Here is a 23,431-nt window from a genome sequence, read left to right as displayed (position 1 = left end):
TTTCCTATTGTTTCAGCACCTGGTAAAATCAAAGGTCACAACAGTAGGACAAAGGAATAATCAGTGTACCCATACCTGTTTCTTAGTGCATGGGGGGATCTATTCATCCCATAATCCCAGAGCCGCTCCACTGCAGCAATAAAATAGTGTCGCGTTCTCTTTTGAAAGCTGCGGGGGTCCTGATTTTCACCCTCATCATAAATGTCAAAATCTTCTCTCTTCGTATCAATTGAGAAAGTATCATCATAGTCAATTTTGTCTTCCTCTGGCTGAAAAGTAGTAAGGGTTACTTCCCTTTGATGGCGCTTCAAGACTGGTGGATTCTGAGACCACAACCTTCCAGTCCCTCCTTGCTTTACCCAGGTGGCTTCTCTTTGGGTCTTATCTTGTACTTCATTTATTGCTGCTATTGAATGATTGTTTTCACAAGGGTCCAGGGGCAAAATGATGTCTTTTGTCTTAAAAGCTCTGTGTTTTTGTGACTTCTCTAGGGATTTCTCTTCTCTTGGTATCAGGGTAGCATATTGGTTATCCCAAGCAAGGGGACCCAGCAGCTTGGGGGGAGTATTTTCAGAGCTTTCTGTTGCCCATTTCAGAAAGGGTACTTTTCCAGGTCTATTTACTTTATTCAATTTAACAAGTCCCTGTGTTCTCTGAAGGAATATCTCTTTCCTGAGATCCAGGTGGGCAGGAGAACCATTGCTAGTTTTTGTATGGAAAAAGTCTTCCTGATGAACAACTTTGCCAGATGCTTCAGGCAATCCTGGTTTCAAGAGAACAGTGTTCTCAAGTTCCTTGTACATGAGTAAGTTTGTGGCCCGTTTCCCTAGGGTGCTGATATTTGTTTGACCTCCAATCACTTCCAAGGTTAGGAAGGCTAAAGAAAGGTTATTTCTCTTGGCTCCTTGTAAGAAATGACTGCTTTCTTGGACCCCAGAACTCCTTTCCACAAAGCTATAACTACAGGCGGATGCTGGAGGATGAGAAGAGTTGTCTTGGGATGGAATCTTGGTCACATCTGTAGGTCTAACTGATGGGAATACTGATACCTGTGCAATGGGTAATGCAGAGCCATTTGTTTGAATGATGTCATGACTCCTCATAGAACAATCTGATAAGAATGACTGAATAATGGCCCTTTTCTCCTTCCTGTTGTACTCTATCTGTGTGAAGGTGCCCTGGGTCAAATATTTCATGTTTTTGGACCACTGAGTTGAGGTGTCATTCAAAATTACCCCCCTTTCAAGCTTTATTTCTTCTAGTGGGAGTCTGAATTGTTTCAAATCCCGCTTATCACGTTGAGGTATAGCCTTCTGCTGACTTGGAATAGAAGACATCTTTGTGGTGCTTGGATATTTATCTAGCATTTTCTTTGTTTGATTTCCCAAGTCTTCCAAGTTTGCTTCCTCCCTTATTTTTGAGAAATGGGCCATGTGAATCCCTGCTCTTTTTGCTGAGCCATTCAATGACCTGGTGTCTTGAAGTACTGGCGTATATGTCTCCTCATCTAAACCTTCTACATTTTGCTTAGTGCTTAGTGAAAAAAGGTTCTTCAGAAAATTCTTAGTTCCAGTCACTGTATACACCTGAGGCAAAACTACATTCTCTTGGATTAATTTTTCTTTCCTTGCTATCTCTTCCTGAGACTTCTTTTCTTGATTCTGTGTATCATTTTCTTGGACATTAGCCAAGTCAGTAAGAAATATGTTCTTGCTATTTGGAAAAATCATCTCTTTAAGACCTGTGCCCTTGCTAAAGTCATCCTCTCCTACTGCCACCTTATTCTTCTCTGACAAGAAATTCTGATCTTTCACAGATTTTTCTGATCCCAAAGATGTTAATTGCTTTGGATTGGGCCTTTGCCCAGAACTTAGGGAGTTCCTGCCATGGGTCCTTTTTACCCAATTTGTTGAATCTGGCAAGAACAGAGTCTTGAAGAACGACGTATCTGGATATTCTGCATCTACTGGCACGGAGCCTTCTTTGTTTTGGTGGATCATTTCCATATTTTTTGATGAAGTAGACACATGATTTAGTCCCAAAGCTGTAGCATTTTTGTCCGTAAACATTTCATCATGAATTAAGGGACTTACTTCTTGAAACTCAGTATTACTTTCTAACATAATATCTTGCCAGACTGATGTACTATTCTCAATTAATAATGCGGGGTCCTCAATGTGAGTCTTTGCATTAGTTGTTGAGTTAACTGGTGCCTTGTTTGTCTTTACTAAAGAGATATTAACTTGAAATAAAGCATCATCTTTGGTCAATGAAGCAGGTCCACGAACTCTTTCCTCTTTAAATAACCTATCACTCTCCACTGATAATACATTTTCTCCCAGTGAACTTTCTTGACTATTTGTTAAAACTGCTTCTAATGACTTGGAGTCATTATCTTCTTTACTCAAGCCCAAAGGTACACCAGACCCAATAAAGTGAGATGAATTTTTGCCAAATACTAATTGACTACTAAAATTAACTGGCATATTTGGGGGTCCTAAGGAACCTGTCTTTTCAGTACCTGCTGACAACTTGTCTGATAGAATTGTTGGTGGAGTCATTAGGTTGTTCGATGAACTAGAAATTTTAAAATCAAGTTTCTTCAACTCTACTGTTACAGTTGTCCCCAAATTCTCATTCAATCTTAACGGCATCTCTGGCTCAGGTGTAGATACTATTTTCCCACTGTGATGGAGCTCTGGTGTGAGATGTGCCACTTCAGACGGGCGCTTGTTTCTTTCTATTGCTCTAGGTAAATGATCATTAGCCTTATTTCTGGCTTCTTGGAGATCAGACAAGGATAATCCATGTGGAGTAGGATTCTGTCCCAAGAGCACCAACAAATCACTAGAGGAGACACTTTGTTCTTTAAGCAGCTGCATTCTCTCTCCAGACTGAGGGTCAGTCTTCTCTATATCATTTTCTGGAGTTGTGGTGGCTTTGAATTGCATTTGCCTAGTGCTAGGGTGCCTTGAATTCTGGGAGAAGCTTCTGGGTTCAATGACATTGTTTTCATTCAGCAAGAAGGTTGGAATATCTTCATATGTGTCCTCATAATAATCACCAGTGTTCCTGTCACAACTATAAACCTTCAGTAAGGCTGTCATGCCTCTGTTCCGAAAGTCTGAGTTGTGGCACCCCAGAACCCACAGACCTGGAGATGAGGAAGAATAAGACTCTGGTTACTCATAACCCAGGTCCCAAGCAAGATCTGTGTTAGAGGTTCTCTTCTATTCCCAGATAAATGAAAAAGTACTACTCAGTACCATTATATTGCAGGTCGTTAGGTTAAATCCCTGACACGTGGAACAGTAGTACAACAATGGTAGTAAAAGTGGTTTTGCATTGCTGCTGTTGTGGTATATCTGTTTGTGACCACAAGAAAGGGCTGTGATTTAAAATGAATATATATATATATATATATATATATATGGATAAAATGGAGAAATGTAATTATACACAATAGTGGAGAGTCTTACTAGTCACACAGAACTCTTTGGTGACCAATTTGTAGGATAAGTAAGCATAAGGGAGCAGGACTTAGTTTTAGGATACAAATAACATAAAATCCCACCTCAGTTCTAGCAATATTAATTTCTACTATGAACAGGATTATCTGAGTAAAAGAATTTCATGGTGGTAAAGTATATGCATAAACATAAATGAAAACAAATACACCTTTACTAAGCTATCCATCAGGTACCTGAACAGTCTCATCAAGTCACAATATTTGCAAGCAAAATCTTAACTGAATACAGCTTTTCCTCAAAGAGAAAACTTTTCTCAAAGTATATTTCCACAGAGCCCTATGAGACAATGGGATGTCCATGGAAAAGGTTCCTGTGGTCAAACATTCTGGAATTAATGCACACTGCAATCTATGTGCAGCCAGATAATCACTCAAATGGGAAATGAGAATAAAGAGATTTTCTAATATACAAGGATTCAGAATATCTACCTCTAATTCAGCCATTCTCAGGAAGTGATTAGAGAATGTCTTCTACCAAAATAAAGGAGTATATTAAAAAATACGAAGACATGGGATACAAAAGCCCAATTTCATGATATTTAAAGCATATTTTTGATGGTATAAAACCATGTTGGGTCAGAGTAGACCAGGACTGGAGCCGAAATGAGTAATTTAAATAAGGTTTTTCACTTAAAAAATTCCACTGTTATAACTTAGATAAATCTAATACTTCCTTTTCCTGAGGAAGACAGTAATTGGGTGAGAAAAGGGGAAATGAAACTCCATAAACAGGTCTAGAATGACATCCGCCATACTCTGAGAAGGGCCTGGGATTGGGAATAGTGATCAAGAGGAACTTTAGTTATATCTGTACTGGTTGAATTTTTGTAATGAGGACATTTTTTTGTATTACATGTGTGAATAAAAATAAATTAAAACATTATAGTAATTAATTAATAAATTTCAATCCAAGAGCTTAAAGAAGAGTTGATTCTGATTAAAACTCAATAAAATAAATAACCAAATAAAAATAAGAAATTCCACACATATAAAATTTGAAATAAGGAAGGAGATATAACCACAGATGCAAAGAAAATTAACTTATATTTCCCTTGGAGACACCTCAGCTGCCAATCTCCCACTCCACTAGGAGCTAGTTCCTATCAAAGTAACCTAGAGAGACAGAGCCCAGCTGATCACAAGTGGGTAGGAGCACACCTCAGGCTTCATTAGGCAAGAGCTCTTTAATGATAGTGCAATATCCCTAGCATGGAATATTAACCAATCTTTTAAAATGATGATGTTCATCTATATTTAGTGATATAGAAAAACATCAAATACATTATTAAGTGAGGGCAAAAAAAGAAGATTACAAAACATGATATAATCACCATTCTACTATCTGTTTCTGAGAGTTCTACTTTTTCTTTTTTTCAAAAAGATTTCCCATAGTAGTGATTCCATACAATATTTGTCTTGGTCTGGTTTATTTCACTTAGCATAATGCCCTCCATTTATCATTATTACAAAATATTGGCTATATTCCCTGTGTTGTAGTATATATCCTTGTAGCTTATTTATTTTATACATAGTAGTTTGTACCTCTTAATCCCCTTTCCCTATCGTGCCCCTCCTCCCTTCCCTCTCCCCACTGGTAACCACTATTGTTCTCTATATCTGTGAGTCCGCTGCTTTTTTGTTATCTTTACTAGTTTGTTGTAGTTTTTAGATTCCACATGTAAGTGAGATCATACAGTATTTGTCTTTCTCTGTCTCACATATTTCACTTAGCATAATCCCCTCCAAGTCCATCCATGTTGCTGCAAAGGGCAAAATACTACTCATTCATCTTTTGATGGACACTCAGGCTGGCAATTGTAAATAATGCTGCTATGAACATTGGGGTACACATCTTTTTTTTCAATTAGAGTTTTCTTTCTTTTTTTTTTTTGGATATATACCCAGGAGTGGAATTGCTGGGTCATACAGTAGTTCTACTTTTAGTTCTTTGAGAAACCTCCATCCTGTTTTCCATGGTGGCTGCACCAATTTGCATTCCCACCAATATTGTGTTAGCCTTTCATTTTTCCACTTCCTTGCCAACATTTGCTATTTGTTGTCTTTTTGATGATGGCCATTCTGACAAGTGTGAGGTGATAGATATCTCATTGTGGTTTTGATTTGCATTTCTCTGATGATTAATGATGGTGAGCACCTTTTCATATGCCTCTCAGCCATCTGTGAGCCTTCCTTGGAAAAATGTCTATTCAGGCTTTCTGACCATTTTTTAAATTGGGTGGTTGTTGTTGTTGAGTTTTTTTTGCGGTACGCGGGCCTCTCACCGTTGTGGCCCCTCCCGTTGTGGAGCACAGGCTCCGGACGCGCAGGCTCAGCGGCCATGGCTCACGGGCCCAGCCGCTCCGCAGAATGTGGGATCCTCCTGGACTGGGGCACGAACCCGCGTCCCCTGAATCGGCAGGCGGACTCTCAACCACTGCGCCACCGGGGAAGCCCCTGTTTGTCTTTTTGATGTTGAGTTGTGTGAGCTGTTTACATATTTTGGATATTAACCCCTTGTTGGTCATATCATTTGCAAATATTTTCTCCCATTCAGTAAGTTGTCTTTTTAAAAAATATTTATTTATTTGGCTGCACTGGATCTTAGTTTCAGCATGCGGGATCTTTTGTTGTGGCAGGCGGGCTTCTCTCTAGTTGTGGCACATGGGCTCTAGAGCGCGCATGGGCTGAGTTGCCCCGTGGCATGTGGGATCTTAGTTCCCTGACCAGGGATCCAACCCACATCCCCTGCATTGGAAGGCGGATTCTTAACCACTGGACCACCAGGGAAGTCCCAGTAGGTGGTCTTTTTGTTTTTGTTTTGTCAGTGGTTTCCTTTGCTGTGCAAAAGTTTTAAGTTTAATTCGGTCCCATTTGTTTATTTTTGCTTTTATCTCCTTTAAGAGACAGATCCAAAAAAATATTGCTACTATTTATGTCACAGTGTCTCATCTATGTATTTTTCTAGGAGTTTTATAGTATCTGGTCTCACATTTAGGTCTTTAATTTATTTTGAGTTTATTTTTGTATATGGTCTTAGAGAATTTCTAATATCATTCTCTTACATGTATCTGTCCAGTTTTCCCAGCTCTACTTATTGAAGGGACAGTCTTTTCTCCATTGTGTATTCTTGCACCCTTCGTTGTAGATTGGCCAGAAGTGTGTGGGTTTATTTCTGGGCTCTCTATCGTGTTCCGTTGATCTATATTTCTGTTTTTGGTTTTGGCTATTCATTAACTTTTCTGTTTACATATAGATTAAAAATTTTTTTGTTCTAGTTCTGTGAAAAATGCTATTGGTAATTTGATAGGGATTGCATTGGATCTGTAGATTGCCTTGGGTAGTATAGTCATTTTGACAATATTGATTCTTCTAATCCAAGAACATGGTATATCTTTCCATCTGTTTGTGTCATCTTTGATTTCTTTCATCAGCATCTTTTATAGATTTCTGAGTACAGGTCTTTTGCCTCCTTAAGCAGGTTTATTCCTAGGTATTTTATTCTTTATTATGTGATTGTAAATGGGATTGTTTCCTTAATTTCTCTTTCTGATAGTTTGTTGTTAGTGTATAGAAATGCAACAGATTTTCTGCATATTATTTTTGGACCCTACAACTTCACTGAATTAATTGATGAGCTCTAGTAGTTTTTTGGTGGTGTCTTTAGGATTTTCTATGTATAGTGTCATGTCATCTGCAAATAGTAATAGCAAATAGTGACAAAGAGTGACACCTGTTGGTGGGTGAAGCTGGTCCCAAGGCTAGAGCAGGCTCACTGGAGGGCAGGGCCAGAGTCCAGGGGATTCTGGGGTTGGTGCCTGCCCACTGGTGGGTGAAGCTGGGTCCCAGGGTCTCTGGCTGGAGGTCGCTGGGGGTCCCGGGTCTGGTGCCTGCACACTGGCTTGTGGGGCAGATCCCGTGCCCTCTGGTGGACAGGGCCCTGTCCAGGAGCAGCTGTGGGCTCAGGAGGTCTTAAGGCAGCCTGTCTGTTGGTGGGTGGGGCTGTGCCCATGCCCAGTTAGTTGCTTGGCATGAGGTGTCTCAGCACTTTTGCCTACAGGCAGGGATGGGTCCTGAGGCTTATAAGCTAGAGGGAGGATTTCACAATGGTGCTTACCAGCACCAGTGTCCTCATAGTAGAATGAGCTCCCCAAATGGCTGCCACCAGTGTCTGTGTCCCCAGGGTGAGCTGCAGTTGCCTCCTACCTCTCTGGGAGACTCTCCAGATCAGCAGGTAGCTCTGACCCAGGCTCCTATTACTGCTTCTGCCCTGGATCCCGGAGCATGTGAGAGTTTGTGGGCGTCCTTTAAGAGTACAGTTTCTACTTCCCAAAGCTCTCTGGGACTCTTGAGAGTGAGCCCTGCTGGTCTTCAAAGCCAAATGCTCTGGGGGCTCGTTTTCCCAGTATGTGACCCCCAGGCTATGGAGCCCAACATGGGGTCAGACCCCTCTCTCATTGGGGAGAACCTCTGCAATGGTACTTATCCTCCCGTTTGTGAATTGTCCACCCAGGGGTATGGGATTTGACTATATCATGATGATGCCCCTCCTACCCATCTTATTGTGGTTCCTTCTTTGTATCTTTAGTTGTAGACAATCTTTTCTGGTAGGTTCCAGTCTTTTCCACTGATGGTAGTTCTGCAAATAGTTGTGATTCGGTGTGCCTGTGAGAGCAGGTGAGCTCAGGGTCTTTCTACTCTTCCATTCATTCATCAATGGACACTTAGCTTGTTTCCATGTTTTGGCTATTGTGAATAATGTTGCAATAAACATGGGAGTGCAGATATCTCTTCAAGATCCTGATTTCATTTCCTTTGTATGTATACCAGAAGTGGGATTGCTGGATCATATGGTAGTTCTATTTTTAATTTTTTGAGGAACCTCCATACTGTTCTCCATAATGGCTGCACCAATTTATATTCCCACCAACAATGCACAAGGATGCCCTTTTCTTTCTTTCTTTCTTTTTTAAAAAATATTTATTTATGTATTTGGCTGTGCTGGGTCTTAGTTGCGGCACACAGGATCTTCATTGTGACATGCGGGATCTTTAGTTGCGGCATGCAGGATCTTTAGTTGCAACATGTGGGATCTTCGTTGTGGCATGCAGGATCTAGTTCCCTGGGATTGAACCCAGGCCCCCTGCATTGGGAGTATGGAGTCTTAACCACTGGACAACCAGGCAAGTCCCAAGGATTCCCCTTTCTCCACACCTTTGCCAACACTTATTATCATGTGATTTTTTTGATAATAGCCATTTTGACAGGTCTGAGCTGATAACTCACTGTGGTTTTGATTTGCATTTCCCTGATGATTAGTGATGTTGAGAACATTTTCATATACCTGTTGGTCACTTGTATGTCTTCTCTGGAAAAATTTAATGGTATTCCATAAATCCTGTAGGCTTTCTTCATTCCTTTCTTTTCTCCTCTTGACTGGATAATTTCAAAAGATTTATCTTTGAGTTTGCAGATTGTTTCTTCTGCTTAATCAAGTATGTTGTTGAAGCTCCTCTATTGCATTTTTCATTTCGTTCATTATATTCCTTAGCTCCAGGATTTCTGGGTTCCTTCCTTCCTTCCTTCCTTTCTTTCTTTTTTCCTTTCTTCCTCCCTTCCTGCCTCCCTCCCTCTTTCTCTCTTTCTTTCTTCTGCAGTTCAGCAGCTCCAGTTCCAGGGAGGGCATGACAGCACAGTCTCCATGCAGCTCTGTCAGTTGAGGTCAATGTCAGTGAAGACTGTGGAGGGTCCTTGGTGGTCAAGGCTGTGAGTGGCTGTGATGGAAGTAGCGGTGAGGGTTGTTGGCCTCCTAGATGGCAAAGGATGCTGGGGTCCTCTTGTTCATCTTTTCACCCACAGACTGAGGTCCTAGCTGAGGGGATTCTTCTTGGTGCTGTGTCTGGCATATGAGCACACAGGCCTTGATGGCAGTGCTGGGTTCTGGGACAGAGATGTACATGCATTGATGGTGGTGCCAGTGTTTGGGGTGCAGGTGCTCAGAGTGACAGTGTAGTTCATGGCTCCTGAGCTTGGAGTGTGAGCACATCTGCTGTAGTGGTGCCAGTTTCAAAGGCACAGGCATGCACAGATCGCCAATGAAGCTGGGGTCCACATTCTCTTAGGGCATGCCACATCAGCTCAGGTCCTGGTGGGTGGGGTGCAGTGGTGTCTTGGTGCTTGGAGGGGCAAGGTAGAGCAGCAACATGGGCCCCAGGGATGATGGGGTCCTCAGGCTCTGAGTTGCAAGCACACCAGCAACTCAAGCCCTGAAGATGGTGGGTGCTGGGGGAGGCCTAAGCCCTGAGGGGAGGATGCAGCTCCTCCTCTGGGGGGAGTGCAGCGGCTTGGACTCTGAGCAGGTCCATCAGGTGGTGAAGGCTGCTGGTGTTCCTGGTGGTGACAAGAGGTGTTACAGTTCTCCTGTTGTCCTTTCCCCATGGGAAGAAATCCCTTACAGGGGATCCCCTTTGGCACCAAGCTGCTTCAGACCGAGGGACAGAATGACACAAGTCACATTCTTGATACGCTCTCCTATTTGCCCACCCTCATGTTTGTGCTCCACAGTGTTTCCGATACTTTTTCATTCCGTTCTAGATTTGTCCAAGAGCTATTTTCATTGGTATGTACGCAGTGCAAATATTATTCACAATTTCAGGAGAAATGAAGACTTTTTAGACAAGCAAAACCTGATAAAATTAATTAACCAGCAGACGTGCACTATAAGAAATGTTAAGGAGATACACTATAAATGTAAGCGCATAGATAGGTTGAAAGTACCAGAATGGAAAAAGTATATACCACACAAACATTAACCAAAATAAAGGTGATTGAGGCACAAAAATTTCAGAAAAAGCAGATATTATGGCAACAAGTACTGCTTCAGAAAAAGAAGGACATTTCACAATGATAACATGGTTCATTTAACAAGAGTACATAACAGTCTTAAACTTGTAAGCACCTGATTTTATTTTGCCTCATTTATTTTGAAACAACAAACCCAACAATTATAGGTAGAGCTCTTAACATAGTTCTCTCAGTAACTGTGAGAAGCAGACAAAATATCAGTAAACTTACAAGGATTTTAACAAAATGATCAAGCAACTTGACGTACATGCAACAGTCCACCTAACAACTGCAAAGACACATTCATCTTAAGTTCCAACAAGCCATTAGCCAAAGTAAACCATATGCTGGGCATAAAGCAACTCTCACCACATTTCAAAGAACTGAAATCATGTAGAGTACGTTATATGACCACAGTGAAATAAAAATATGAAATGAACAACAGAAAACTAGAAAATATCCATATGTCTAGGAATTTAGTAAACCAGTTTTAATAATTATGAATAAAAGAAGTCACAATGGATATTAGAAAATATTTCTAATATTTTAATATAATTGATAATAAAAATGACTCATCAAAACTTCTGATATGTGGGGTTTTTCCCTGCTCTTACCAGTTTTATTCAAAATTAAGGCACAGAAAAAAAGAAATAAAAGGCATAAGTGTTGGAAAGGAAAAACTGAAACTGTCAATATTTGCAACAATTTGATTGTGTACAAGAAAATCTTATGGGAATCTATAAAATAATTGCCAGATCTTACAGTGAATTTAGCAAGGTTGCAAGATACAAGGTCAGTATACAAAAATTAATTGTATGTCTTTTGTGTATATGTTCCAGCAAAACGTTATTTACAGAAACAGGTGACCAACCTACTCACTAGTTTCTTTTTTCATTGAGATATAATTGATAGATACCACTGTGTAAGTTTAACCTTTACAGTGCATTGATTTGATACATTTATATACTGCAATATGGATTACCATCATAGTGGTAGCTATGTGCCTTTATCACATCACATAATTATCATCTTTTTGTGGTGATATGCGGTTAAAGCAGGGTGCAAAGTGAGCTGCAAGAATGATGTACTGACAGGGAATTCCCTGGCGGCGCAGTGGTTAAGAATCCACCTGCCAATGCCGGGGACACGGGTTTGAGCCCTGGTCCAGGAAGACCCCACATGCCACAGAGCAGCTAAGCCCGTGCATCACAACTACTGAAGCCCGCGCACCTGGAGCCCATGCTCTGCAACAAGAGAAGCCACCGCAATGAGAACCCCGCACACCGCAACGAAGAGTAGCCCCCATTCGCCACAACTAGAGAAAGCCCACACGCAGCACCGAAAGACCCAATGCAGCCAAAAATAAATGAATTAAAAAAATAAATAAATAAAAATTAAAAAAGAAGAATGATGCACTGACACATATCACAACGTGGATGACTCTGGCTGAGTGAAAATTATGCCAAGTGAAATAAGCCAGACACAAAAGGACAAATAAAAGGGATCAGACTTTTCCCTCAAGACACATAAAGCAGAGTTTTAATTTGTCTTTAGAATTTAAGTGATCACCAAAGTAGTTTAAAAGCTTCTCAAAATATTGATATTTTAAATATCTTTCTCTGCCTACACACGGACACACACACACACACACACACACACACACTTTCTTTCTTTCTTTGGTTTAGACAATTACAACCATATTATGCATACTGTTTTATAATATTTTTGCAGGTATTTAATTCATTCATTCATCGAAAAAATGTTTATTAAGAGTCTACTATAGGCCATGCACTGTTAACATTCAGGATTCAGTGATGAGTAAGATAACAAGGTCCCTGTCCTTAGAGACCTTACAACTTAGCTGGAAAACAGATAACAAAGACATAAACACGAATAAACAAGATACTTTCAGAGGTGTTATTGGAGCTTTCTCAGGTTCTTCACTCACTTCTTACAAAACTGCATTTCTTGAAGTAAGATAAGTTTCTGGGTATGAAGGTGAATCTATATTTTTATGTGATGAGATTGGTTTTTATTCCCAAGAAATTTCCCCATGAGAATTTATCTCCAGAAAAGCCATAAGTGTAAGAGAATAACTACAGTGTGTAGGTAGTTTTATGTACTTCCCTCTGCAGATGATGGGGGTGGGAGGGACAAGGAGCCCTTGTTACTCAGCTGCAACAGTGTGTGTTAGATTTAGGCCGGGCCTCTGTTCCTCCTCAACACTGGGCTGGTGCTCTCAAAAGCAATGAGATAATATCTCACACCAGTCAGAATGGCCATCATCAAAAAATCTAGAAACAATAAATGCTAGAGAGGGTGTGGAGAAAAGGGAACACTCTTGCACTGCTGGTGGGAATGTGAATCGGTACAGCCACTATGGAGAACAGTATGGAGGGTCCTTAAAAAACTACAAATAGAACTACCATATGACCCAGCAATCCCACTACTGGGCATATACCCTGAGAAAACCATAATTCAAAAAGAGTCATGTACCAAAATGTTCATTGCATTGTTACAATAGCTATTGTTTACAATAGCCAGGAGATGGAAACAACCTAAGTGTCCATCATCGGATGAATGGATAAAGAAGATGTGGCACATATATACAATGGAATATTACTCAGCCATAAAAAGAAATGAAATTGAGCTATTTGTAATGAGGTGGATAGACCTAGAGTCTGTCATACAGAGTGAAGTAAGTCGGAAAGAGAGAGACAAATACCGTATGCTAACACATATATATGGAATTTAAGAAAAAAAATGTCATGAAGAACCTAGGGGTAAGACAGGAATAAAGACACAGACCTGCTAGAGAATGGACTTGAGGATATGGGGAGGGGGAAGGGTGAGCTGTGACAAAGCGAGAGAGAGGCATGGACATATATACACTACCAAACGTAAGGTAGATAGCTAGTGGGAAGCAGCCGCATGGCACAGGGAGATCTGCTCGGTGCTTTGTGACCGCCTGGAGGGGTGGGATAGGGAGGGTGGGAAGGAGGGAGATGCAAGAGGGAAGAGATATGGGAACATATGTATATGTATAACTGATTCACTTTGTTACAAAGCAGAAACTAACACACCATTGTAAAGCAATTATACCCCAATAAAGATGTTAAAAAAAAAAAAGCCTTGCGGTAGTTATGGAGGGAGAGAGGGGGCGAGAAGCTGACAGCCACATTCGTCTAGAAGGCTGCACAGTGGTTTGATGTTATGTGTGCAAAAGGAGATAATGATGTACTTCCCAGCAATACCAATGTTCACAAGGTACACAGAAACACGTTTAGTCCCTCCGTGTTAACTGCATGTATAAATGTATATTCACCACTACAGTTTAGTAAACACACTTAAAATTTTGGCCGATGGCAAGTAAAAGCACTTTTTAGAACAAAGACTTTTAACTTAAATACTTGATGTGGTATTGTCTTTGAAATGCCTTGTAATTACCAAAATCACTTGAACCATTTAGTATCTACCCAAATGTAAGCTAGTGGGCAAAAGAACATGTGAATGGCTAGTGAAGCAAACACCACTGTTAGTAAAAGAATAATATAAATAACTAACCTGGGTTTTCCATTGACATGAAGACAGTTTCTCCTGAGAAGGGGAATAGGGTAAGTGTGTCTTCATAGACCATTTTGTGTTTGAAGGTATATCCAGAGAAGAAGACAGACAGGAAGTCAGTCTGTGCTCCAATACTTAGAATGTACCAGTATGCCACCTCATGCAAACAAACCGACAGCTGCAAGCTATCAAAAACATAGCCATTGATGCCTGTAAAAAGAATGGAGAATAAAAGATTTTAGCAGTATCTGCATGTATTATTTTGGATTGTCATGATCTGATTAGAAATGATTATATGTTATGCCCGTTATCTTATTCCCAAGAAGAGATAACATTATACCTTTCAAAAAAGTGAATTGTTAATACTTGATCAGCTAGGTTCCAGTGTCAAAGTGCAGAGAGTCACAGACCATCACAGTACTGATGGATTTAGATGCTGTATGGTGGGCGGCAGGCTGATGAGCAGCAGGACGTTTGCATGCTCTCAGAGTATCTCCCTATACACTGATTATTAGCTGCAAGGAGAAAAATAATAACTACACGGAGGAAAAAAACAGAAAAAAACTCTTGATCTGGTGATCAAAATTAGTATCTGCTAGTGTTCCAAATTCAAGGAAACAGATTTCAAAGAAGCAGGACAACTAGATCCATGACTAGACCCTGAAACAGAGAGAGGAAATGCTACAAAATACAGTACTGATGGATACAACTGGAGTATTGGCTACCAATTAGGTAAGTTTATTGTATAAATGTGTTAGATAATGTATTCTATCACTGTTAAATTTTCTGGATTTCATAACTGCACTTTGATTATATAAGCAAATATCTTTATTCATAGGAAATACACAATGAAGTATTAAGAGATAAAGGGGCATGATACCTACAACCTATTCTCAAGTTGAAAATAAGTAATAAAAAGTATATATAGAAGAAAGAGAGAATGATAAAGCAAAAATAGCAAAATCTTAAAAATGAGTGAATCTGGATAAAGGGTATATGGGACTTTACTATTCTTGCAGCATTTCTGAAAGTTTGAAATTATTTCTAAATAAAAAGTAAGTAAAAGTAACACAGATTTCAATTTATAAACAGAATTGTTTCTGAAAGCCTCTTCCATACATCTATCTGTCCATCCATTCAATAAACATTTGTTTACTCTGCAAGGTGGAGGCCCACAAATCCACTAAGCAATGCTCAGACACTAGCTTAGTGCAACTAATTGAGAATCAAAGTTTCTTGCCCTACAAAGTGTTAAAAGATATTTTAAAGCTATCATAATTAAAAGCACAGTCTTAATTCAGGTATAGATGATTATGTCAATCAGAATATAGAGTCCAGAAACAGACACAGATATAAATGGAAATTTAATATATGACAAAGAGAGCATTCCAAAACAGTAGCAGAAAGAATGAACTATTTGGTAAACGCTGATGGAAAATATGACTATTCATATGGAACCACAAAAGACCCTGAATAGCCAAAACAATCCTGAGAAAGAATAACAAAGCTGGAGGCCTCACACTTCCTGATTTCAAACTATACTACCTTTGTAGTGATTAAAATAGTATGGCGCTCGCATAAAAATAGACACATAAATCAATGGAAAAGAATCAAGAGCCCAGAAGTAAACTCTCACATATATGGTCAACTGATAAATGACAAGAGAGCCAAGAATACTCAATGGGGAAAGGATAGTCTCTTCAATAAATGGTGCTGGGGAAACTGAATAGCCACACGCTGAAGAACGAATTTGGACCTTTACATTACATGATACACAAAAATTAACTTGAAATGGATTAAAGACAAGCATAAGACCTGAAATTGTAAAACTCCTAGAAAACATAGGCAAACTTGTCTTTGCAATGATTTTTTGGATATGACACCTAAAGCACAAGCAACAAAAGTAAAAATTAATACGTGGGACTACATCAAACTAAAAATCTTCTGCACAGCAAAAGAAACGATCAACAGAATGAAAAGGCAACCACCTATGGAATGGGAGAAAACATTTGCAAAGCATGTATAAGGGATTAATGTCCAAAATATATAAAGAACTCATACAACTTAATAACAAAACAAACAAACAAAAACAATTTGATTTTAAAAATGGGCAGGGGAACTGAATAGACATTTTCCCAAAGAAGACATACAAATGGTCAACTGGTACATGAAAAGATGCTCAACATCACTAATCATCAGGGAAATGTGATCCTCAGTGAAATACGTCAGAGAAAGAGAAATACTGTATGATTCCACTTATATGTGGAATCTAAAAAATATGAACTCATAGAAACAGAGAGTAGAATTGTGGTTACGAGGGGCTGGGGTGTGTGTGTGGGAAATGGATAGATGTTGGTCAAAGGGTACAAACTTCCAGCTATGTAAGAGGAATAAGTTCTGGTGATCAGCATGGTGATTTTGTTAATAATACTGTATTATATACTTGAAACCTGCTAAGAGAGTAGATATGAAATGTTCTCACCACAAAAAAGAAATGGTAATTATGTGATCTGGTGGAGGTGTTAGCTAACACTATGGTGTTATACACCTTAAACTTATACAATTTTATATGACAATTTTATATTAATAATGCTGGACACAAAACAAAACAAACAACAGTCTGTGTACAAAGGGTAAAATTTCAAAGGTATTCCCTCCGCAACGGGAAAAGACGTGTGCATAACTCCCAAAATAGGAAAGAAAAATCGGAATTTAAAAACACTTAATTGATCAAAAAATAAAGGAGAAAATACTAAAAATTTAGAAAAAAAGGAAACACAAATTACTAGAAATAAATCCCATGTAGATAGGATAAACTCCCCATTTAAGAGGGAGATGGTCTAGGACTTCCCTGGTGGTCCAGTGGTTAAGACTCCGTGCTTCCACTGCAGTGGGCACAGGTTCAATCCCTGTTCAGGGGAACTAAGATCCTGCATGCCAGGCGGCGCAGCCAAAAGAAAGAGAGAGAGAGAGAGAGAGAGAGAGAGAGAGATGGTCTAATGGGATCTCGTCCTTAGAGCAGATTCTCCCAGGGCCTCCGCACAGATTTGCTCTGGCCATTGGCTCCTCCTGATTGGCAGAGTCATCCTTGGGGGATTTCTCCTCTATTCATATGGCTTTCCTTCCTGGGGCTGCTTGGCAGAGAGTCCCTGGCTCAAGGCTCAGGGGTTTGGAGCTGGCTCCAGGTTCTCTGATTATTTCCAAGTTTTAGCAATTATGGATAGAGCTGCTGTATACATTCATGGACAGGTTTTTGTGTGAACCTAAGTTTTTATTTCTCTAGGGTAAATACCCAGGAGTGGGATTGCTGGATCATATGGTAGTTCTATGTTTAATTTTTGAGGAACCTCCATACTGTTTTCCATAATGGCTGTGCCAACTTACATAGCCACCAACAATATACAAGGATTCCCATTCTGCACATCCTTGCAACACTTGTTATCTTTTGTGATTTTGATAATAAGCATTCTAACAGGTGTGAGGTGATATTTCATTGTGGTTTTGATTTGCATTTGCCAAACTGTCTTCCAGAGTGACTAAACCATTGTACATGCCCACCAGCAATGCATGAGGGTTCCTGTTGCTCTGCACTTTTGCCAGCATATTTAATATTGTCCGTTTTGTTTTATTTTAGCTGTTAAAATAGACATGTAGCGGTATCTCACTATGGTTTTAATATGCATTTCCTTAATGGCCAATGATGTATTTTTTCATATGCTTATGTGCCTTCCATATATCTTCTCTTGTAATGTGTCTGTTCAAATCTTTTGCACATTTTTAGGGATCTGTTTGTTTGTTTTCTTACTGCTGACTCTGAGAGTTTACATATGGATATGTGATTTGCAAATATTTTCTACCAATCTGTGGCTTGTCTTTTCATTCTCTTTAATAATATCCTGTGTAGAGCAAAAGTTTTTCATTTGATGAAATCCAATTTATCAAGTTTTTCCTTCTATTAATTTTGATTTTGGTGTCATTTATCAGAAGCCTTTGCCTAACTCCAGGTCATGAAAATTTCCTTCTGTGTTTTCTTTTTGTCATTTTACATTACACATTTATATATATATATTTTTTTTCTTTAACTATATTAATCTTCTAAATCATGTAGAAAACAAAATGTGCCTTTACACACCAATGTTACAATAATACTAGCATTTTAAAATTACCCATGAATTTGACTTGACTGAGCTACGCGGGCCTCTCACTGTTGTGGCCTCTCCCGTTGCGGAGCACAGGCTCCGGACGCGCAGGCCCAGCGGCCATGGCTCACGGGCCCAGCTGCTCCGCGGCACGTGGGATCTTCCCGGACCGGGGCACGAACCCGCGCCTCCTACATCGGCAGGCGGACTCTCAACCACTGCGCCACCAGGGAAGCCCTACACATTTATATTTTTAAATATAAATTAATTTATTTATTTTTGGCTGTGTTGGGTCTTTGTTGCTGTGCATGGGCTTTCTCTAGTTGTGGCGAGCGGGGGCTACTCTTTGTTGCAGTGCGTGGGCTTCTCATTGCGGTGGCTTCTCTTGTTGCAGAGCATGGGCTCTAGGTGCGTGGGCTTCAGTAGTTGTGGCACACGGGCTCAGTAGTTGTGGCTCACGGGCTCTAGAGCGCAGGCTCAGTAGTTGTGGCACACGGGCCTAGTTGCTCCCCAGCATGTGAGATCTTCCCGGACCAGGGCTCAAACCCGTGTCCCCTGCATTGGCAGGCGGATTCTTAACCACTGCGCCACCAGGGAAGCCCTTACATTATATATTTAGATCTATGATCCATTTTAAGTTAATCTTTAAGTGCGAGATTTAGGTTGAGGTTCATCGTTTTGTATATGGGTGACTAATTGTTCCAACACTATCTGTTGAAAAGACTATTCTTTCTCCATTGAATTGCATTTCCATCTTCATCAAAAATCAATTAGTCATATATGTGTGAGTCTATTTCTGCACTATATATTCTATGTCATTCACCTTTGTCAATACAATGCTACCTTGGTTACTGTAGCTTTATAGTAAGTCTTAAAATCAGGTAATATGAGTCCTCCAACTCTATTTTTCTTTTTCAAAATTGTTTTGGCTATTCTAATGCCTTTGGCTTTCCATATAAATTTTACAATATACTTTTCCCTACCAACAAAAAAAAATCCTCCTGGGATTTTAATAGGAATTGCATTAAATCTACAGATCAATTTGGGAATAGCTGACATCTTCACTCTATTGAGTCTTCCAATCCATGAATGTTGCATGTCTCTCCACTTATTTAGGTCTTTTAAAATTCCTTTCATCAGTGTTTTCTAATTTTCGGTGTACAGATCCTGCATGTTTTGTTAGATTTAGGCCTAAGTATTTCATTTTTTGAGCTATTATAAATGGTATTAGTTTTGTAATTTAAGTTTCCAATAGTTGGCTATTGTTACGTAGAGATATGACTGACTTTGGTATGTCAACTTTGTATTCTGCAATCAGACTAAACTCACTTATTAGTTCTAGGAGCTTTTTTGTGGTGATCTTGAGATTTTCTATGTAGATAATCATGTCGTATTCAGTTTTATTTCTTTACTTCCAATCTGCATGCTTTTAAATCTTTCTAGTTTCCTTCCCCAATTTACCTGCTGCCAACTACTTTTCAGGGTTCTCAGATAGCTGCTGCATGCGTTTTGTATGGAACAATCCTTAACTATCATTCAGCAGGACAGACAGGGTGATTCCATCTTAAACAGAACCAGAACTGCAAAAGGCATATATTTTTAATTTTAACGGTTTCAATCAGATTGGTTTCAAAAAGACTATGTTAGTTATCCACTAGCATTGTATGCTAATACCCTTTTACTCACAAGCCCACTAGTAATAATTATATTATAATTTTGCCAGTCTGACAGGTATTAATTGTTATCGCAATGGTACTCTATTTTGCATTTCTCTGTAGTGAGACTGAAATTTTTTATCAAATTTTTGACCATTCTGACTTGTGTGTGTATATAAACACATACACATATGTGCTCCCACCCAAATTCATATGTTGAAGGTTCTAACCCCTAGTACCTCAGAGATATTGAGCAAAATATCAATGACTTTTAATACACCAAAGTCAAATTCAATAAAAGCAGTGAGAAACCTAGCATTCAGAGATAGGGTCTTTAGACAGGTAATTCTTTAAAATGAGGTCATTAGGGTGGGCCCTAACCCTATATGATTCGTGTCCTTATAAGAGGAAATTTGTACACAGACATGTGCACACACAGAGGAAAGACCACCTATAAGCCAAGGAGAGGGACCTCAGGAGAAACCAATCCTGTTGACACCCTGATCTTGGACTTCTGGCCTCTAGAATTATGAGGAAATAAATGTCTACTGTTGAAGCCACCCAGTCTCTGGGACTTTGTTATGGCAAGCCTAGCAGACTAATACAACGTATATGGTTCTGTTTTTTTTTTTTTTTTTTTTTGCGGTACACGGGCCTCTCACTGTTGCGGCCTCTCCCGTTGCGGAGCACATTTTTTTTTTTTTTGTGGTGTGTGGGCCTCTCACTGTTGGGGCCTCTCCCGTTGCGGAGCACAGGCTCCAGACGGCCATGGTTCACGGACCCAGCCGCTCCGCGGCATGTGGGATCTTCCTGGACCGGGGCACGAACCCGTGTCCACTGCATGGGCAGGCGGACTCTCAACCACTGTGCCACCACGGAAGCCCCGTATATGTGTTTATATATTATTATATAATCATAGAAAAATATGTTTTAACATGGCCTACTGGACACAAAATGATTAGCGGAAAGGTATAATATGGAAGGAGGAGGGAAGATAAGAGGGAAGGGGAAGCCAAATAAATATCAAAAAGATCATGTTGTACACTTTAAATATATACAATTTTTATTTGTCAGTTATACCTCAATAAAGCTGCAAAAAAAAGACGTTGGGTTTTTTTAAATGTACAATGTCGTGATTAATTTGACTGTTAAATTGTTATAGCTGGCAATTTTTTTACATATGTAAAATTGCATTCCCTTTGTATTTCATGTGTAATTTACTGATTGAGCACATTTCATATTAAGGATGGCTTATGTATGTTTGGGTAAATGAAAACTGTGTGTCTGATTTATCCTTTAAAAATAAACTTCACTGAATATTTGATGCCTTCTAAAAGAAAATATATGCATTATATGATCATATTTATGCATTTACATAAAATTGCATATGTTCATATGTAATAATGTTTAAGGAAATATGACTCTTGTGTGGCATATAAATTAACTGCACATCAATTTGGTGTCTTCAGTTTCCCTTTATCCATTACCCACTGGACTCAAGTGCTGCCTTACTTACTGTGCATGATGTTGGAGACTTGGAACTCTGGATCCTGGGGCTGCACTCCATCTGCATTGGGGAGGAAGCGCTGAATATTCTCTGTGAGGTACCAGCTTTGATTCTCGTCAAATACAGAAAACAGGATGACATTTCTCTTGTCTGACATCATCTATTAATTACATGGAATGAAAGGAAGAAAGAAATGCTACTAGTATTGTCAGGTAGAAATTAGCAGTCTATGATGGAAGTGATGGCATGCATATGATGTATCTACAATCCTCTGGTTCAATGCCATTTCTCCCTAGGGTCACTATTATGGCATGTCCCAGGGCCTGGGAGCAGTGAGTATATGCTTAGAGCAAATGTGTCCTCAGGGCAAGAGGGTGGCTGGACCCATTAAACTTAGTTTCTTCTGGACCCAAGGCTATATGCTGGCTGACCGTTTTGGTAGAATCTGTAGCCTCATTCTCTCCATGTTCAGATTAGAGAATTTTCACTCTTTAAAGACCCAAGTGATTATTCAATGTCTTTCTTAAACAATTTAGTCAAATCAAGTAAGGTGAATGCCTTCCCTAAACTTTCATCTAGCAAATGCCCTTCCACAAGACTACCAATCTATGAAAAATTAAAAATACAAAATAGAAGTAAAATAACAAAGTTAAGATGAACCATAAAATGTTTACTAACACTAACACTTTTAAGTTTTACGTTTACAAAGTTGAAAGTTTTTTTGTGGGGAGGAGCTGTTTGTATATGAACCGAAGTCATGAGTTAGTCACTTGCTAATTGAATCCACTAAGAATTAATGTATAAACTTCACTAATATGTATAAATTTCATCTTGTGTAAACTATTACTACAGAAATTAAAATGCTGAGGGGAGGAGATTGGAGAATATAGGTACATTTCAGTCCTCTTCCAAAAACTGATGGAAAACTATAATTAGGAAAAATTAGGAAAGATACTTGGCCAAACTGATGCGTCTCTGGGTTTGTGCGCCACATGTTTTACCTGCATTAAAGTTCATAAAATGTTTTCAGACTAGTAGGAATCCTATATATCATAAATAACCAAATGGACATGTAGTCAAGCCTCAGCAATACGGCAATGAGTTATTTTGCAGCCAAACAATGAGTTTTTGTGAAGAATCAAGCTTTTTAAATTCAGAGTATTTAACAATTTTTTCTAAAATGGCAGAAGTGGTCCAAATTCTAACCATATTCTGAAATATTTTCATATTGCCTTGAATTTTGCTCAACAAATATTTACTGAACTCCTACTAAAGTACCGCACACTATGCTAGATGCTGCACATGTGTTCATTTTGAGGTGTCTTTGAATCTCCCACAGTGAGATGTCCAGGGGAGACGTCTAAGCTATCGTATACATTTGTGGGTCACCTGAAAATAGGTGGTAATTGATCATGTAAAAATGGGCAAGATCACTTACAGAGAGAGGAATTTTAGACTGAGAATGAGTATTATAGAAATAACCTAGGGCCCAGGCTCTCCTATCCATCCAGCAGGCAAGTTTATTACACCAAAGTCAAATTCAATAAAAGCAGTGAGAAACCCAGCTCATTTCTTTTTTTGCTCAATATTTCAGACTACTGTATTTCCTGCAGGCTACAGGTGGATGTACACCGAGAGAATACAGGAAATACTATCTGGAAGTTCATGTGCATCATCATTCCATTTTAGCTTCAGACCCGGCACTTGGAAAGAGGTGAACTCACCTGGTTTCCTCTTTGATCTACAGACTCTTTGTAGCAGATGAGGAGAGGGCCAATGAGTCCTGAAGCCAGATCTCTCTCTAGATTAACGAAGCTTGAGTAATATCGGGTCAGGCACCGAGGATCTGATTTTGTTGGCCCGTCTTCTACAGTCACTGTCCATTTATATTTGAATATCTCTCCTGGCAGAATCGGCATATCTTTCAAATGCTTCACTCCTACCCACACCCAAACCCCAAAATAGCCTGATTAGAAGTATAACAAGGCACATATTGGTAATCGTGTCGTTATTACAATGGCTCTACAAATTTATATGTACATATAAAGTTTCTCAATAAGTGAAAACTAAATTTGCACCTCTTATAAGTTTAAGATTCACACAACTTTTTACAATAAAAATAGGTTCAGGGGCTTCCCTGGTGGCGCAGTGCTTGAGAGTCCGCCTGCCGATGCAGGGGACGCGGGTTCGTGCCCCG

The 23,431-nt window shown here is 39.5% G+C and overlaps 1 protein-coding gene across 1 annotated transcript in view; it reads right to left on the bottom strand.

The window, feature by feature from the left end:
* The window catches only part of F8 (coagulation factor VIII), a 121,091-nt gene that overhangs the window by 52,320 nt on the left and 45,340 nt on the right, over positions 1-23,431 (bottom strand). The window contains exons 11-14 of the mRNA XM_007467355.1: positions 22,959-23,173; positions 21,244-21,394; positions 13,934-14,143; positions 76-3,154 (exon numbers count right to left, since the gene is read on the bottom strand). Coding sequence (XP_007467417.1) covers positions 76-3,154; positions 13,934-14,143; positions 21,244-21,394; positions 22,959-23,173 — 3,655 coding nt within the window. The remainder of the gene's footprint in view (positions 1-75; positions 3,155-13,933; positions 14,144-21,243; positions 21,395-22,958; positions 23,174-23,431) is intronic.

The sequence above is a fragment of the Lipotes vexillifer genome, unplaced genomic scaffold (genome assembly GCF_000442215.2).
Source record: "Lipotes vexillifer unplaced genomic scaffold, Lipotes_vexillifer_v1.1 scaffold2385, whole genome shotgun sequence".
Classification (NCBI taxonomy): Eukaryota; Metazoa; Chordata; class Mammalia; order Artiodactyla; family Lipotidae; genus Lipotes; species Lipotes vexillifer.
This window is presented reverse-complemented; position numbering and strand designations above follow the sequence as displayed.